Here is a 14,891-nt window from a genome sequence, read left to right on the forward strand (position 1 = left end):
CTTCAGAAACAGAGCAAAGTACAGGCTTTTAAAGACGCAACAACAGGGGCCATCAAGAAGGAACATGGCAGAAAGGTGAGAGCCACTTCCCTTAGGCTTGAGCTGTTCACCAAAATCTCCTAGCTGTAGAAGACTTCAGACTTTGCTCTGTGCAGGCATGGAACCCATATGTAGATTAGTTAAAGACCCACAAAGAAGAACTATTAAAATTATACAGGCCGTCTTTTGCACCTGCCATATCAATGAACTTTCCACAATAACAATAAACTTTACAGGTAGTCAAGTTCTTAATGGGAGATTTTTAGGCATATGAGGATCTATTATTCAACAATTCCATTCATGATTTAGAGAATGGGCCGGGGCAGAACAAGAGACAAAACAATCCCTCAGGCATTATATTGGGGCGCAATGGGAATGCGAGAGAAGCTGTACAAAGCTAATACTTTTTAAAAAATTGGACAGGAAATAAAAACATAATGATTGGAAAGAGAAATGCAATGTAGACAAAAATCCAAATGTACTCAAATGGTAGAGAAGCAGAAACTGAAACATGATAGAATATCCATTTGTAGCTATTTTCTTCGTCTGGACACCCCCCCCCCAAACAAAAACCCAAGGAATAAAATGTTAAATCATTTTAGGATGTTGTATGATTACAAGAGGCAGGGGAATTCAACAAAGCAGAAGTTCCTGCCTGGACCTCATGAATCACCATATTAAAAAGGTCTCCACGGTTCTAATCACACCTCCTCAATGGCTTTGACCACGGAAGCATGAATCCCCAAAGGCCTTTCTTCCCCCACACTTATGGAATGCTTCCTGAGGAAGAAGTCAAAAGAAGCAACTTACTATTACTGAAATATGACAAAAGCAGACACCTGACAGGAAGGCTAAGACCTGTGATATACGATGCAACTGCACTGAACTAAAAGGTTAACCTGTCGGACATGCCCAACATAGTAGTTCTTCTTTGGCAATCACTCGTAGCCGAGTAAGATTGTCTTCCATGAACACAGTCTTAACAGTGAGTCTGTGACTGTGGAAGCCAATTCTGGATCCACATGTCCTTCCACAGTGGGGACAGAGGTTCCCAGATGGTAGCTGATCACGGTGAGGGTTTGCTAAGCGTGCTTTCCTCTTAGCACATATCTCCTTTTTGTCCTGAGTTTGAGCGTCTTCAAAGTTCATGACACCTTTGGTAAAGGCTGTTCTCCAATTGGAGCGCTCGCAGGCCAGTGTTTCCCAATTGTCGGTGTTCATACTACATTTTTTAAAATTTGCCTTGAAAGAGTCTTTGAACTTCTTTTGTTGACCACCAGCATTACACTTACCATTTTAAAGTTCAGAATAGAGTAGCTGCTTTGGAAGACGAGCATGAGGCATCCACACAACATGAACAGTCCAACGAAGTTGATGTTGAAGAATCATCACTTCGACACTAGTGATCTTTGCTTCTTCCAGTACACTGGCATTAGTTCGCCTGTTTTCCCAAGCAATATGTAAAAATTTTTGGAGACACCGTTGATAGAATCTTTCGAGAAGTCAGAGATGGCATTTATAAGTGGTCCATGTTTCACAAGCGTACAGTAAGGTTCGTGGTAAAATAGCTTTGTAAACAAGTATTTTGGTTTCCCTGCGAATGTCCCGGTCCTCAAACACTTTGTGCTTCAGTTGGGCGAAAGTTGCACTCGCAGAGCTTAGGCGATGCTGGATTTCAGCATCAATGTTGGCCCTTGTGGAACGATATCTGCCCAGGTAGGAGAAGTGATCAACACTTTCCAATGTTACACCACTGAGTTGGATTTGTGGCACTGCAGAGCGGTTGTTTTGTGCTTGTTGGTTCAGCACTTTGGTTTCTAGGGTGTGGGGTGATAGGCCAAGCTTTTCATAAGCTCCTGAGAAGATATTTAGGATGGTTTGGAGGTCATCCTCCGAAGTGCACACACTACGCTGTCATCAGCATACTGAAGCTTTATGACGGAAGTTATGGTAACCTTACTCTTTGCTTTCAGTCTACTCAGATTAAAGAGCTTTCTATCTTTCAATACATGATTTCTACTCTGGTGGGGAGTTTCCCTTTGACAATGTGTAGGATCATGACAATGAAAATAGTAAATAGAGTTGGGGCAATAACGCAACCCTGTTTAACACCTGATCCCACTGTGAATGGTTCACTTTGAGAGTCATTGTTATCTGTGATAGTTGCTGTCATATTATCATGGAGGAGCCGAAGGATGTTCACAAATTTATCTGGGCAGCCAGTTTTCAGAAGGACAGTCCACAGGGCATTACGATTTACAGTGTTGAAGGCCTGAGTCAGGTCAATAAACGTCATATACAGGGGTTGGTTTTGTTCTCTGCATTTTTCTTGAAGCTGTCAAGCAGAGAGAAAAATCATGTCCACTGCCCCCTTGGAAGGTTGAAAACCATTTTGGGATTCAGGAAGGGTAGCGTTGGATATAGTTAGGAGATGGTTTGCCAAGATCCTTCCAAGAATTTTGCTGACCGCAGCTAATAAAGAGGTGCCTCAATAGTTTCTACAATCCATTTGATCACCTTTTTTTAAAAAAAAGGTTGATAATTTTAGCATCCGAAAAGTCTGCTGGGATCTCCTCTCTCTCTTTTTTTAAAAACAATTTTTATTAACCGGCCAATCAAATCAAATTAAATCACATCACATAAGTTCCGAATTACAAAGCCGAATTTTAAATTTTGTTGGGGGGACCCATATTTCAAGATCCGAAGGGGGATTCTGATCATCTTCTTGCTACGGCATTAATGTCCAAATCAGACCAAATCAGTCCAAACAGAGTTCATAATTCTATCCAGTCTTATCTTGCTGTTTCCACATCACATCTTGTTCATATATTTTCTCTTTTTTCTTTATGATCTCTTCTGATAGTCTCCTTAAGCCGATAAACACCAATATTAATCCGGTGTGAATTTTTCCGTTCTTCCAATCCTCAAATCGAGATGGTTTCCATATATCATCACCTTCATAGATAACATCGCTCTTTCCATCATTATCTCGTAAAACTGTCGCTCTTAAGTCCCTCTGAGGAGTTTCACCCACAATATAAAAGCAGCTCTATTTCTCTATTTCTCCTCCCAGACTCAAGACCTCCGACAGAACTTCCCAATATGGCGACGGCATTTTTAACTGCGTCATTCCAGAGCTCTTGTACATTCCACGCTCTTCTCAAAACATGCCTTGGTTCGAAAGTTTATCTCCACACAGTCTTAAATCCTCAGCTTAAGTCCTTAAAACGACCTTTCTGACTCGTGAGGGGAGGGGATTCTTGTTAAATCACATAAGGAAAGAAAGGAAAGTTTTTTTCCCCTCCCCCGTCGGTCATTTGCCATACCGTATCTTGGCGTATCTTCTCATGATTTATTCTTGTCTTGTTATATCAGAGATCTCTTCTGTTAGCAGTCTTTACTCCCCCTCCTTCCTTGAAAAATGTGCAATTAGCTTCATTCAAATTGTTTCTTTTGAAAGGGGGGGCCACTAGGGGGGGCACTAGGGGGTGCATCGGAAGATGGTTGACAATAACATCTCTCCGAACCACACGAGGTAATTTGGAGGCTATGATGGGGGTAATTAGCCTCCTTACCCCCCCCAGGATGGTGGGGGGGACTGCCCTTGCCTGCTGTGCCCTACACCACCCCCGAATTTGTGGGGGTGGGGGCACTAGGCACAAAGCCCTCCTGTGCGATTCCGGCACACCCTGATCCGCGCCACTAGCTGCAAGAACTTCAAAAGGGATCTCCTCTCTCTGCCATATTTTTTCAATGAGCTTGTGAAATTGTTGTGTAAATTCAGTTCCACCCACTTTGAAGACTTCGGCAGGCATCCCATCATGTCTGCTGGCTTTGTTGCATTTCATTTGGTTAATAGCTGTACACAACTCTCCCAGATTTGGAGATACTGCAAGTTCATCTGTAATTTGTTTCTGTGGAATTTGTGAGAGAACCTTAGGAGCTATGGGGGAGTTGCGGTTAAGGAGATGCTGGTAATGTTCTTTCCAGCACAATGCAATAGCTTCTTTATCTTTTAGAAGTGTAGTACCGTCTGTTGAACATAGGGGACATATGCCATGATTTATTGGCCCATAGATGGTCTTTGTGGCTTTAAAGAAACTTTGTGCATCATGAGTGTCAGCTAAGTGCTGGATCTCTTGAGCTTTTTTTATCCACCAGGTGTTCTTTGGTTTTCTGGTTCTTCTTTGAACCTCATCCTTATAGAGTTGGCATAGGTTTTTTTCTTAGTTGCGCAGTTTTTATCTCTTTGCTAGATCTGAAAAGCCTTCCTTTTCTTGTCAATAATGCGTTCAATATCACTATCACTCTCATCAAACCAGTCGTGGTGTTTCTTAGTTTGGTATCCAATAGTTTGTTCACAGGCTGCAATAATAAAGGTAAAGGTAAAGGTAAAGGTACCCCTGACCATTAGGTCCAGTCGTGACCGACTCTGGGGTTGCGGCGCTCATCTCGCTTTACTGGCCGAGGGACCCAGTGTACAGCTTCCGGGTCATGTAACCAGCATGACTAAGCCACTTCTGGCGAACCAGAGCAACGCACGGAAACGCCATTTACCTTCCCACCGGAGCGGTACCTATTTATCTACTTGCACTTTGACGTGTTTTCAAGCTGCTAGGTTGGCAGGAGCAGGGACCGAGCAACGGGAGCTTACCCCGTAGCAGGGATTCGAACTGCTGACCTTCTGATCAGCAAGTCCTAGGCTCTGTGGTTTAACCCACAGCGCCACCCGCGTCCCGGCTGCAATAATAGATGTTTTTAATATGGCCCAGTGTTCCTCGATGTTATCAGGGAACTGAAAGCAGATGTTCCTTAAGAGTCATTTGGAAGCAATCCCACTTAACAGGATCTTGAAGGGCTTGAGTATTCATTTTGTGTCTTGGTTTCCTCCCTTGAAGCTTGCACTGAGGTATAATCTTGATAGCCATTGTGGAACGTATTAATCTGTGGTCTGTCCAGCAGTCATCGGCACTCGTCATAGCTCTGGTAAGGAGCACATAATGATGATCTTCAGCTCTTAAAATTACATAGTCTATGAGGTGCCAGTGGCTTGACGAAGGGTGCCTCCATGGTGTTGTAAGATTTATTTTTTTGTTGAAGGAGTGTGTTGGTAATAACAAGGTTGTGCACTGCACATATAGTCAAAAGTAATTGTTGCCAATTCCTTCTTTCCCAATAGTCCCAGGCCACAGAAATCTCACCCAACTCTTGCATTAAAATCACCCAGGCGTCTCTGATAGAATGGCATCCAGCTGAGAATAAAAAAAATTCTTTAATGTCTTCATCGGCATCCAATGTTGGTACATAAGCACTGTGGAACGCCCTCCCATCAGATGTCAAGGAGATAAACAACTACCTGACATTCAGAAGACATCTTAAGGCAGCCCTGTTCAGGGAAGTTTTTAATATGTAACACTGTACTGTTTTTAACACTTGATTGGGAGCTGCCCAGAGTGGCTGGGGAAACTCAGCCAGATGGGCAGGGTATAAATAATAATAATAATAATATATTATTATTATTATTATTATTATTATTATTATTATTATTATTATAAAATAGTAGTCTGTTGGTTTTGGGCAAGTTTTATTTGAAGGGTTGAAAGTCACTCATTAATGCTGGCAGGGCTTCACAAGATCGTTTTTGATAGCAAAGCCTACCCCATGTATTCAACGTTCCTGTTCAGACAGACCTTTCCAGAAGAATGTGCATCCTCCTTTTTCTTCCTTCAGTTGTCTCTCTCCAGCTCTTTGAGTTTCTTGAAGCACTGCACTGTTAAAACATCACAACTCTCTTGCAATGATGGCGGTTCTGGATTTGGGACTTTCATTATCTGTGTTATCCAGCAAAGTTTTGTTCCAAAGGTCAATTTACATAGTTAGGTAGTTGCTTCTGGGTGTAGATTTTAAGCATCCTTTTTTAATTATATCATCCCTCCAAATAACAATTGCAATTTTTCTGCCTCAGGCGCAAAAATGACTGGAGAGAAGTTGGAAGTATGGATGCAGACTGGGGTCACATCCACACCATAGAGCTAAAGCACATTGCTTCTCCGAAAGAATACTAGGAACTGTAGCTTGTTAGGGGTGCTGGGAGTTGCAACTCTATAAAGAGTAAGCTACAGTTTCCAAGACAGTTTGGGAGAAGCCTTCTGCTTTAAATGTATGGTTGTAGATGTGGCCAGAAGTGCACTAAATGTGATTCATCATATTTAACATAACTGTCACATTTTGACAAAATAATAATAATCTGACAATACAGCAAATAATATATTGCAATATCTGAACGAAGCTACCCTGCTGAGGATGGTGAAGGACTATATAAGCTACTGTTATTGCTAGCAGGAAAGGCCATCTTAGAGTTTTCTCATTCATCAAATACAGGGATAATATTCTCCAAAATTGACTTCTAGGAGCCAGTTTCAGAGTGGCGCTGCAGAAGTATGCTTTATTATTATTATTATTATTATTATTATTATTATTATTGTCAGGGAACTGCCATCGGCTCAGGGGCGAGAGGGGAAAAGCCGGATGGATTACAGAGAGCCCCCAAAGATCGTGGGAAGCAGCACTTCCTCAGCCGAGGAAGGTAGCCACGCCCCTAGTGAAGAGGAGAGGCAGGGGGCGGAGGAGGCAAGGTGGTGCCAGGCCACCTTGCCGGAGCAAAGCGGGGAGGAGGGAGGTCCCCCGTTACCCAAGCCTTCCTTGCGCAGAAAACCTCCACGCAGAAAGGGGAGGTGCAGACTGGGCATCAAGTAACTACTCTGCTGGGGAAGGTTTAAGGACCGCCCACTCTCAGATTCTGCCAGTGACTGAGCAAGACACGGAATACAGGCGCTCAGCATTCTGAAGGTTTTATCACTAATAAGAAAGCCGTAGAACACGCTTTGGAGGCATATTGCCCGATTGCTCTCGAGCAATCAACAAACCGAGCAATCAACATCTTTATCAACGACTTGGATGATGGACTCAAGGGCATCCTGATCAAATTTGCAGATGACACCAAACTGGGAGGGGTGGCTAACACCCCAGAGGACAGGATCACACTTCAAAACGACCTTGACAGATTAGAGAACTGGGCCAAAACAAACAAGATGAATTTTAAAAGGGAGAAATGTAAAGTATTGCACTTGGTCAAAAAAAATGAGAGGCACAAATACAAGATGGGTGACACCTGGCTTGAGAGCAGTACATGTGAAAAGGATCTAGGAGTCTTGGTTGACCACAAACTTGACATGAGCCAACAGTGTGACGCGGCAGCTAAAAAAGCCAATGCAATTCTGGGCTGCATCAATAGGAGTATAGCATCTAGATCAAGGGAAGTAATAGTGCCACTGTATTCTGCTCTGGTCAGACCTCACCTGGAGTACTGTGTCCAGTTCTGGGCACCACAGTTCAAGAAGGACACTGACAAACTGGAACGTGTCGAGAGGAGGGCAACCAAAATGGTCAAAGGCCTGGAAACGATGCCTTATGAGGAACGGCTAAGGGAGCTGGGCATGTTTAGCCTGGAGAAGAGGAGGTTAAGGGGTGATATGATAGCCATGTTCAAATATATCAAAGGATGTCACATAGAGGAGGGAGAAAGGTTGTTTTCTGCTGCTCCAGAGAAGCGGACACGGAGCAATGGATCCAAACTACAAGAAAGAAGATTCCACCTAAACATTAGGAAGAACTTCCTGACAGTAAGAGCTGTTCGACAGTGGAATTTGCTGCCAAGGAGTGTGGTGGAGTCTCCTTCTTTGGAGGTCTTGAAGCAGAGGCTTGACAACCATATGTCAGGAGTGCTCTGATGGTGTTTCCTGCTTGGCAGGGGGTTGGACTCGATGGCCCTTGTGGTCTCTTCCAACTCTATGATTCTATGATTCTATGATTCTACCGATACCACTAACAATTATTTATGTATTTAGGCATCTTACAGATAAAAATAAGGACCAAGCTTAATGCCAGTCAGACATCATGCTGAAGGCGTAAAAAGGGATGGAGTCCACATGAAAGCAAGGGGCTGGAGGGATTCTGCATTTCATTTCCAGTCTCATAACCCTAGTTTTGCATCTTTACCAGCCCTTGGTGATTGCTGATATGCATCTCCAGCCCCAAAGCCCAGGCAGCAGGGCTGAGAAAGACCTCAACCGAAAATTCTGCAAAATGACCACTAGCCAGAGCAGGCAGTGCCAGGCTAGACAGTCTCATTGACCCAGCCCTGCAGAAGGCATCCTCGCGCTGCAACTCATCTGTCCGCCACAGACTGCTATGTGTGCATTTCTGCAACTTACCTAAACGAACGAAGCCATTCCTCTCTCTCACACACACAAAAAACCCTGACAGAAAATTCTTGACCATCTGTTTGGTTTTATTATTATTATTATTATTTCTCCAGGCTGAGAAAGCAATCATGGCCAATCCTCCAGCGAACTATGGAAGTCAGGTTTCATTTCTCACTTTTCGGCAGCAATAAACTCTACAGCACAAAGTAGGCCAAGGATCCTAAAATCTGGATACTCCCCATCTCCTATGGGGCCCTGATGTTAGGCTGCTGCCAGACAGACTATATTTTCCAGTCCAAAAACATTATGGGTGGGATCCAAGGCCATCCACGGTGTTGCACACACGAACCGGGGCTTGACTGATCCCCCCCCCCTTCTGTAGCAAGTTCCCTCCCCACACCCCCTGCTGCTCCTGAAGACTGTGGGATTCTCCAGAGTGGGAATAAATGTGGCACAAGGCGCTGCGGCCAGGAAGCAAAACCAACGAACTGCCACCACTCCAAGCAGATGTGCACAGGAGTCTGTTTGGGTCTCGCACAATTCATTTTATGACCATTTAAGGAAAGCCACAAAATGAGGCTTGACATTTTAAAGGCTTGCATTGGGGCCTTCCGTTTACAAGGGGCCGACCTCGTTACCTTTACTGTTTTTCAAAGGTGATAAGGAACGATTTGGCCAAGACTGGGGGAAATGGAAGCTTGTGGATTTCATTAAGGGTCCCCTTTCCACTCGTGATTCCCCGACGATTGCCATGACAGAAATGTTGGCAAGGCCCTCACCGCATCGTTGGTTGTGACGCAGTTATGTACACAGGTGACCTACAGGAGCATCCTTTCACCTTGGTCAGGAAGTCAGCTGACCTTAAGCATAGTCTCCAACTGTGCCAAGAATGCCAGGACTGTCATGAAAACCCTTAAGCTGGCGCACAGAATCCCCAATTCCCATTTTGGTAAAAGACATGCTAACTGGAAATGGCTTCCTGTCAGGGGAAGTGGGGTGAAGCGAGAGTTGGGGCTGAGGCTGAATGTCACTTTGCTGTCAAATGTGCAGATAAAAGTGTGTGTGTGTGTGTGTGTGTGTGTGTGTGTGTGAGTGAGAGAGAGAGAGAGAGAGAGAGAACTCAACTAAGCCACATTAAAGCTACACCAGAGTTTAGATCCAGCCAGTATAGCTGGGAACCAATACATAGACTTTGAAGTCCTACATTTTCCGACTGCTGACAGGTGATTCTTAGAATTGTTGTTGTTGTTTAAGCCATGTTGTAAGCCAACTTGTGCTATAGAAGAGCAGGGGATGAAATGTTTTAAATTCAAAAAGCAAGTGTAGGTGGGGTCAACCCAATAAACCTTCATTGAGTCGCTCTCTGTATAAAGTCCCTGCCACCTCACAATAATCTGGTCCATCACTTACCTAGTTTGCTGGGGCCTTGCTCTCTTTGGTGAATTGCGCTCACCAGAGACAACAGGCTCGCTTTTTCTTGGGGTACGTTCCATGAAATTTCCAAAGTGTTTGCTTTTCCATATTGAAGAACTGCCACCTGAGTTGTAGTTCGACCTGGGGGAGGGGGTGGGGACAACATAAAAATTATTGAAGGAAAAGGCATCAAGAAGTTAAAGTCGTGGGACGTATGCAGTCTGATTTTTAATGGTTTGCACCCACGAGACAGGTAAATAGCTTGGATAGCTTAAATAGTTTGAGAGCCAGTGTGGTGTAGTGGTTAAGAGCGGTAGTCTCGTAATCTGGGGAACCGGGTTCGCGTCTCTGCTCCTCCACCTGCAGCTGCTGGGTGACCTTGGGCCAGTCACACTTCCTTGAAGTCTCTCAGCCCCACTCACCTCACAGAGTGTTTGTTGTGGGGGAGGAAGGGAAAGGAGAATGTTAGCCGCTTTGAGACTCCTTAAAGGGGGTGAAAGGCGGGATATCAAATCCAAACTCTTCTTCTTCTTCTTCCTAGCTAGAAATGAGAGGACTCTTAGATCTATGCTATATTCATTTATAACACTTGGTATCGGCCACCTCGCTGGATTATGGAGAAAGCTAGAGAGTTCCAGAAAAGACATCTACTTCTGCTTCATTGACTATGCAAAAGCCTTTGACTGTGTCGACCACAGCAAACTATGGCAAGTTCTTATAGAAAAGGGAGTGCCTGATCACCTCATCTGTCTCCCAGTAGTGATGTATGGAAGTGAGAGCTGGACCATAAAGAAGGCTGATCGCCAAAGAATGGATGCTTTTGAATTATGGTGCTGGAGGAGACTCTTGAGAGTCCCATGGACTGCAAGAAGATCAAACCTATCCATTCTGAAGGAAATCAGCCCTGAGTGCTCACTGGAGAGCAGATCGTGAAGCTGAGGCTCCAATATTTTGGCCACCTCATGAGAAGAGAAGACTCCCTGGAAAAGACTCTGATGTTGGGAAAGATGGAGGGCACAAGGAGAAGGGGACGACAGAGGACGAGATGGTTGGATAGTGTTCTCGAAGCTACCAGCATGAGTTTGACCAAACTGCGGGAGGCAATGAAAGACAGAAGTGCCTGGCATGCTCTGGTCCATGGGGTCACAAAGAGTCGGACACGACTAAAGGACTAAACAACAAATCGGCCACCTAGTTCCCAGATTAACTTAGATCTGCCATTCAGAAGAAAGTTATTTTGGTAACCAGTTTGCCCTTTACACCTTATATTGGCTGAAGTTGTCAATCTACACTGCCAGAAAAATAATTACCTGAGTGACAGGCCCAGGCAACACATAAAATGAGGCAGTATAGTTCTAAGGTGACAGAATGAATGCAAGGATGCAAGTGGGAAAGTTATTTTTGAAAGTTCCCCTGCATGCAACGAACCAGCACGGGAGAGAACAGAGGGGGCTAGAGAACAGAGGGGGCTAGTTTGTCTTTGCCAAACTACTTTTATTTTTGCAGATGGTTTGTGTTTGTTTTTCTACAGGGGGGACAAATGGCACTCCTATCTGCACCCTGCAGCGCTACTCTCACGACGCTACCAACATGTTGCTGTTACATGTTGCGGCAGATTAAGCCCTGTCTGAGAATTTCCTAATTTACACTCCTCTACTTTGAAGTCATAGTGTTCATTTTTACTAAAACATATTAGTTTTCCCCATATGTCAAATATTGGTTTGCATATTTTTTTTATCAAAGCAGAATGGTTTTAGCAACATCTAATGCAAACAGACCAAATTCAAACAATTTATGTTGAAGAATTCTATTTGCATAGATATTACACAGGCATGTTAAAACCTAAGTTGCCGATTAATTTATATTTCTGATATGTGTCTTTACTATAAAGTGGGATAGTACATTTCTCTTTGCTTTAGAAGACCTTGGATTTGAAAACAGCTCATGGTTTGAAAACAGCTCAGGAATTCGAATTTGCTTAGCAGGGAAGCAAGAACTTGTTGGTCTGCCACTAAGTGTCTGTCCTCTTTAACAAGGTCAGAAAAAAAACAGTGGAAAGCTGTATATTCTTTGTGCAAGAAGAGATGCTGTGTCTGGTTGGGTGGATTCAGGTGTCTGAGCTAGCCCAACATCTGCCTTGAGTTTGGCATGTGCCAAACAAGCAGAAAATCTGGTGCAGCTTGCCGTGGTGATTGCCATAATTGGAGGCATTTATGCTAAGTCAAAGGGACGTGGGTGGCGCTGTGGGTTAAACCACAGAGCCTAGGACTTGCCGATCAGAAGGTCGGCGGTTCGAATCCCCACGATGGGGTGAGCTCCCGTTGCATGGTCCCTGCTCCTGCCAACCTAGCAGTTTGAAAGTACGTCAAAGTGTAAGTAGATAAATAGGTACCGCTCCGGCGGGAAGGTAAATGGCGTTTCCATGCACTGCTTAGCGGCTTAGTCATGCTGGCCACATGACCTGGAAGCTGTACGCCGGCTCCCTTGGCCAATAAAGCGAGATGAGTGCCGCAACCCCAGAGTCGGTCACGACTGGACCTAATGGTCAGGGGTCCCTTTACCTTTATGCTAAGTCAAACTGTTTTGATTATTTATTTTACAAGGGTGGAATCCAACTGGTGCTTTTGCGCTCATGGAATAACTTTTCATCCGGCCGAGACATCCACTAATGAAAAAGGAGCAAATGGGTTTTTTACCCAGAATCTCCCCTCTTACCGCACCTGTCTAAATGTCCCTGATAATCATCTCAAAAGAACTTGGGAAACCTGCTGAGCAGTGTGGAAGACGGCACTGGGGTTGAGGGGGAGAATCGGCAAAATTTGCCTTCCCACCTCCTTTGCTATTGGATGCCTCGAATGGATCAGATTCCTTCCATGGGTGCAAAGGTGTCAATACCACCCTAAATGTATATCCCATCCTTCAATATAAAACCTTTCTAGAGTGGTTGATATGCGGGGAAATCTATGTAGACTGAACCACACTTTGATATGTATCTCTTCTTTTGTCTGCACATAGCTTAGATTTTATCCATGATTTGTTCATCTCTGAACATGATTTAGTTCCAATATGTGGGATTTCTGGTACAGAACTCTGTTAACGGGTAATCATTTGTAAGCTTCTTTACATAATATTTCAGCTAAAATTATTTGAATTCCAATTAACACTAAATTGTTTGCGTGCTTGGTGTAAAAATAACCAAGAATGTCACAGGTAGTTTAAATGCCTTCCTTTTTTATTGTGTTTTAACATTTGTGACCAGCCTCAAGAATTTATCTGTGACTTGGATAATTGTTTCCTGTAACAATATTTTAAAAATCCATCTGTAGCAATACACGGTAATAATGTATTTTCAACCCAACATTTTATCACCATTTGCAGGGAAGACAAATGCCCCAGAATCTCAGATTTCAAGAAGATGATTTCATACTAATCAATATCATACAGCATCACTTGTAGAACAAAATTTATTTTCAATTTCCTAATCTCAAGTTTAACTATAATGAAATTGCGAATGCACCCCAGTACTTCACTGGCTATTTCTGCTTTTGCAATTTCTTTCAGGATAATCAAATTTCTCAGAGGGACAAAGAAAATTATTACTGTTTGCAGTGCTTATTTTAAAATTATGTTAAAAATTCATTTACATTTTGCCTTCAACTGTTTATAGGGTTGTGCTGTTTCCTGAGGCAAAGCAGGGGACCTCAGCTCCCAGGGGTGAATTTTGGTTCCTCCATATCAGGGGTGGGAAAATTCTGGCACTTTGGCTACATTTGCTGCAGAATTTCAATTGTTTGTTTTTTAAACACACATACCTGCTTATGTCTATGACAAATCAAGATTCTTTGCAGAAAGAGTTTCTGGTTCACCACTTCAGTTGTCTCCTCATGAATACAATGAACATGGACCCCAAACTTCTAAAACGATTGAGTAAATATATGGTACTCACCAACATTGCTGTGCTCAATAAACGCTTTCACAAATTGTTTCATTTCCTCAAATTCTGATTTGCTAACCTTCGAGCTCCCATCCAGAAGAAATATGACATCCATTGGTTTGCTGCAGGTTTCTAAAGATTTTTTAAAAAAGAAAAAGCTTGTAATTCTTTTTAAAAATGTATACAAAGCAACTGTTGATAGAAAGCAACTGCATGATTTCACAGAGAGAACACAAGAGGTTAAAAACATTATTGAGGGAATACATTCCCTGTCAACTCATCTAGTACAGAATCCCTGCATGTCTCTCACAGAAACACTGAACTGCAGAATAGCTCTAGCATCCACACCATGCTCAGATTTTGGGCCCTGCTGTCACCTCATGTCAATAAAAAACACAACCCATTTCAGATTGCAGGGAGAGTATAGAACCAAACTGTGAAAATGTTCCAGAAGGCATGCAAATGCCGTCTTGGCAGTCAAGATAACCCTGGGACTTATTGTTATTTTGGTGCAAGAATGAGCTCACCTGTTTTGAATCTTTGAAGCCTTAGTTTTGGTTCAGCTGGTCAGGAGAGGGGAGGCTTCTCACACTGGCTGCCTGTCAGCTTCTACCTTTATCTAAGTCAGGCATAGATAGGCAACCTCGGCCCTCCAATGTTTTTTGGTACTACAACTCCCATGATCCCTAGCTAACAGGACCAGTGGTCAGGGATGATGGGAATTGTAGTCCCAAAACATCTGGAGGGCCGAGGTTGCCTATGCCTGATCTAAGTGATGGAAGTAGACTGGGAAGGGGCCTCTAACCAGGGGTGAGTTAATAGGGCTATTGATGCCAACTTACATAGCTTCCTATGCATGTAAGTAATGCTGAACGTATTAGCACCTCACGGACAAGTCACGCCAACTGCTTGGTTGTATCTATCTCATTTGTAGCCATGCTCACACAGGTAAGCACTAGAACTGGCCATTCAGGCATTTTTGACCCCCTTCTTTGGGATCCCTGCACCAAACCACTCACACGAGCTCTCCTTTGGGTCTGCAGATCAAGACAATGGAGAGATGAATCTTTACAAAAACCAGCCAGAAGCAACAGCTCGAGGGGGTAGGGTGGGAATGGTATGGCAGTATGTGTGCTATCCTACCACTCTGAATTCTCCGTGGCCTGCTCAAATGTATTAGAGAAGATGCAATCTATTGGCTCCAAAGTTTAGCAGGAAAAAAATGGGTTAAATTGTTAAGA

General features: G+C 43.6%; 1 protein-coding gene across 1 annotated transcript in view; it reads right to left on the reverse strand.

Moving 5' to 3' along the window:
• VWF (von Willebrand factor) overlaps window positions 1–14,891 on the reverse strand; it is a 155,535-nt gene that overhangs the window by 66,632 nt on the left and 74,012 nt on the right. The window contains exons 29-30 of the mRNA XM_081005352.1: window positions 13,663–13,782; window positions 9,714–9,857 (exon numbers count right to left, since the gene is read on the reverse strand). Of these exons, the coding sequence (XP_080861478.1) occupies window positions 9,714–9,857; window positions 13,663–13,782 (264 nt within the window). The remainder of the gene's footprint in view (window positions 1–9,713; window positions 9,858–13,662; window positions 13,783–14,891) is intronic.

The sequence above is a fragment of the Podarcis pityusensis genome (genome assembly GCF_964106645.2).
Source record: "Podarcis pityusensis genome assembly, chromosome: 5".
Taxonomy (NCBI): Eukaryota; Metazoa; Chordata; class Lepidosauria; order Squamata; family Lacertidae; genus Podarcis; species Podarcis pityusensis.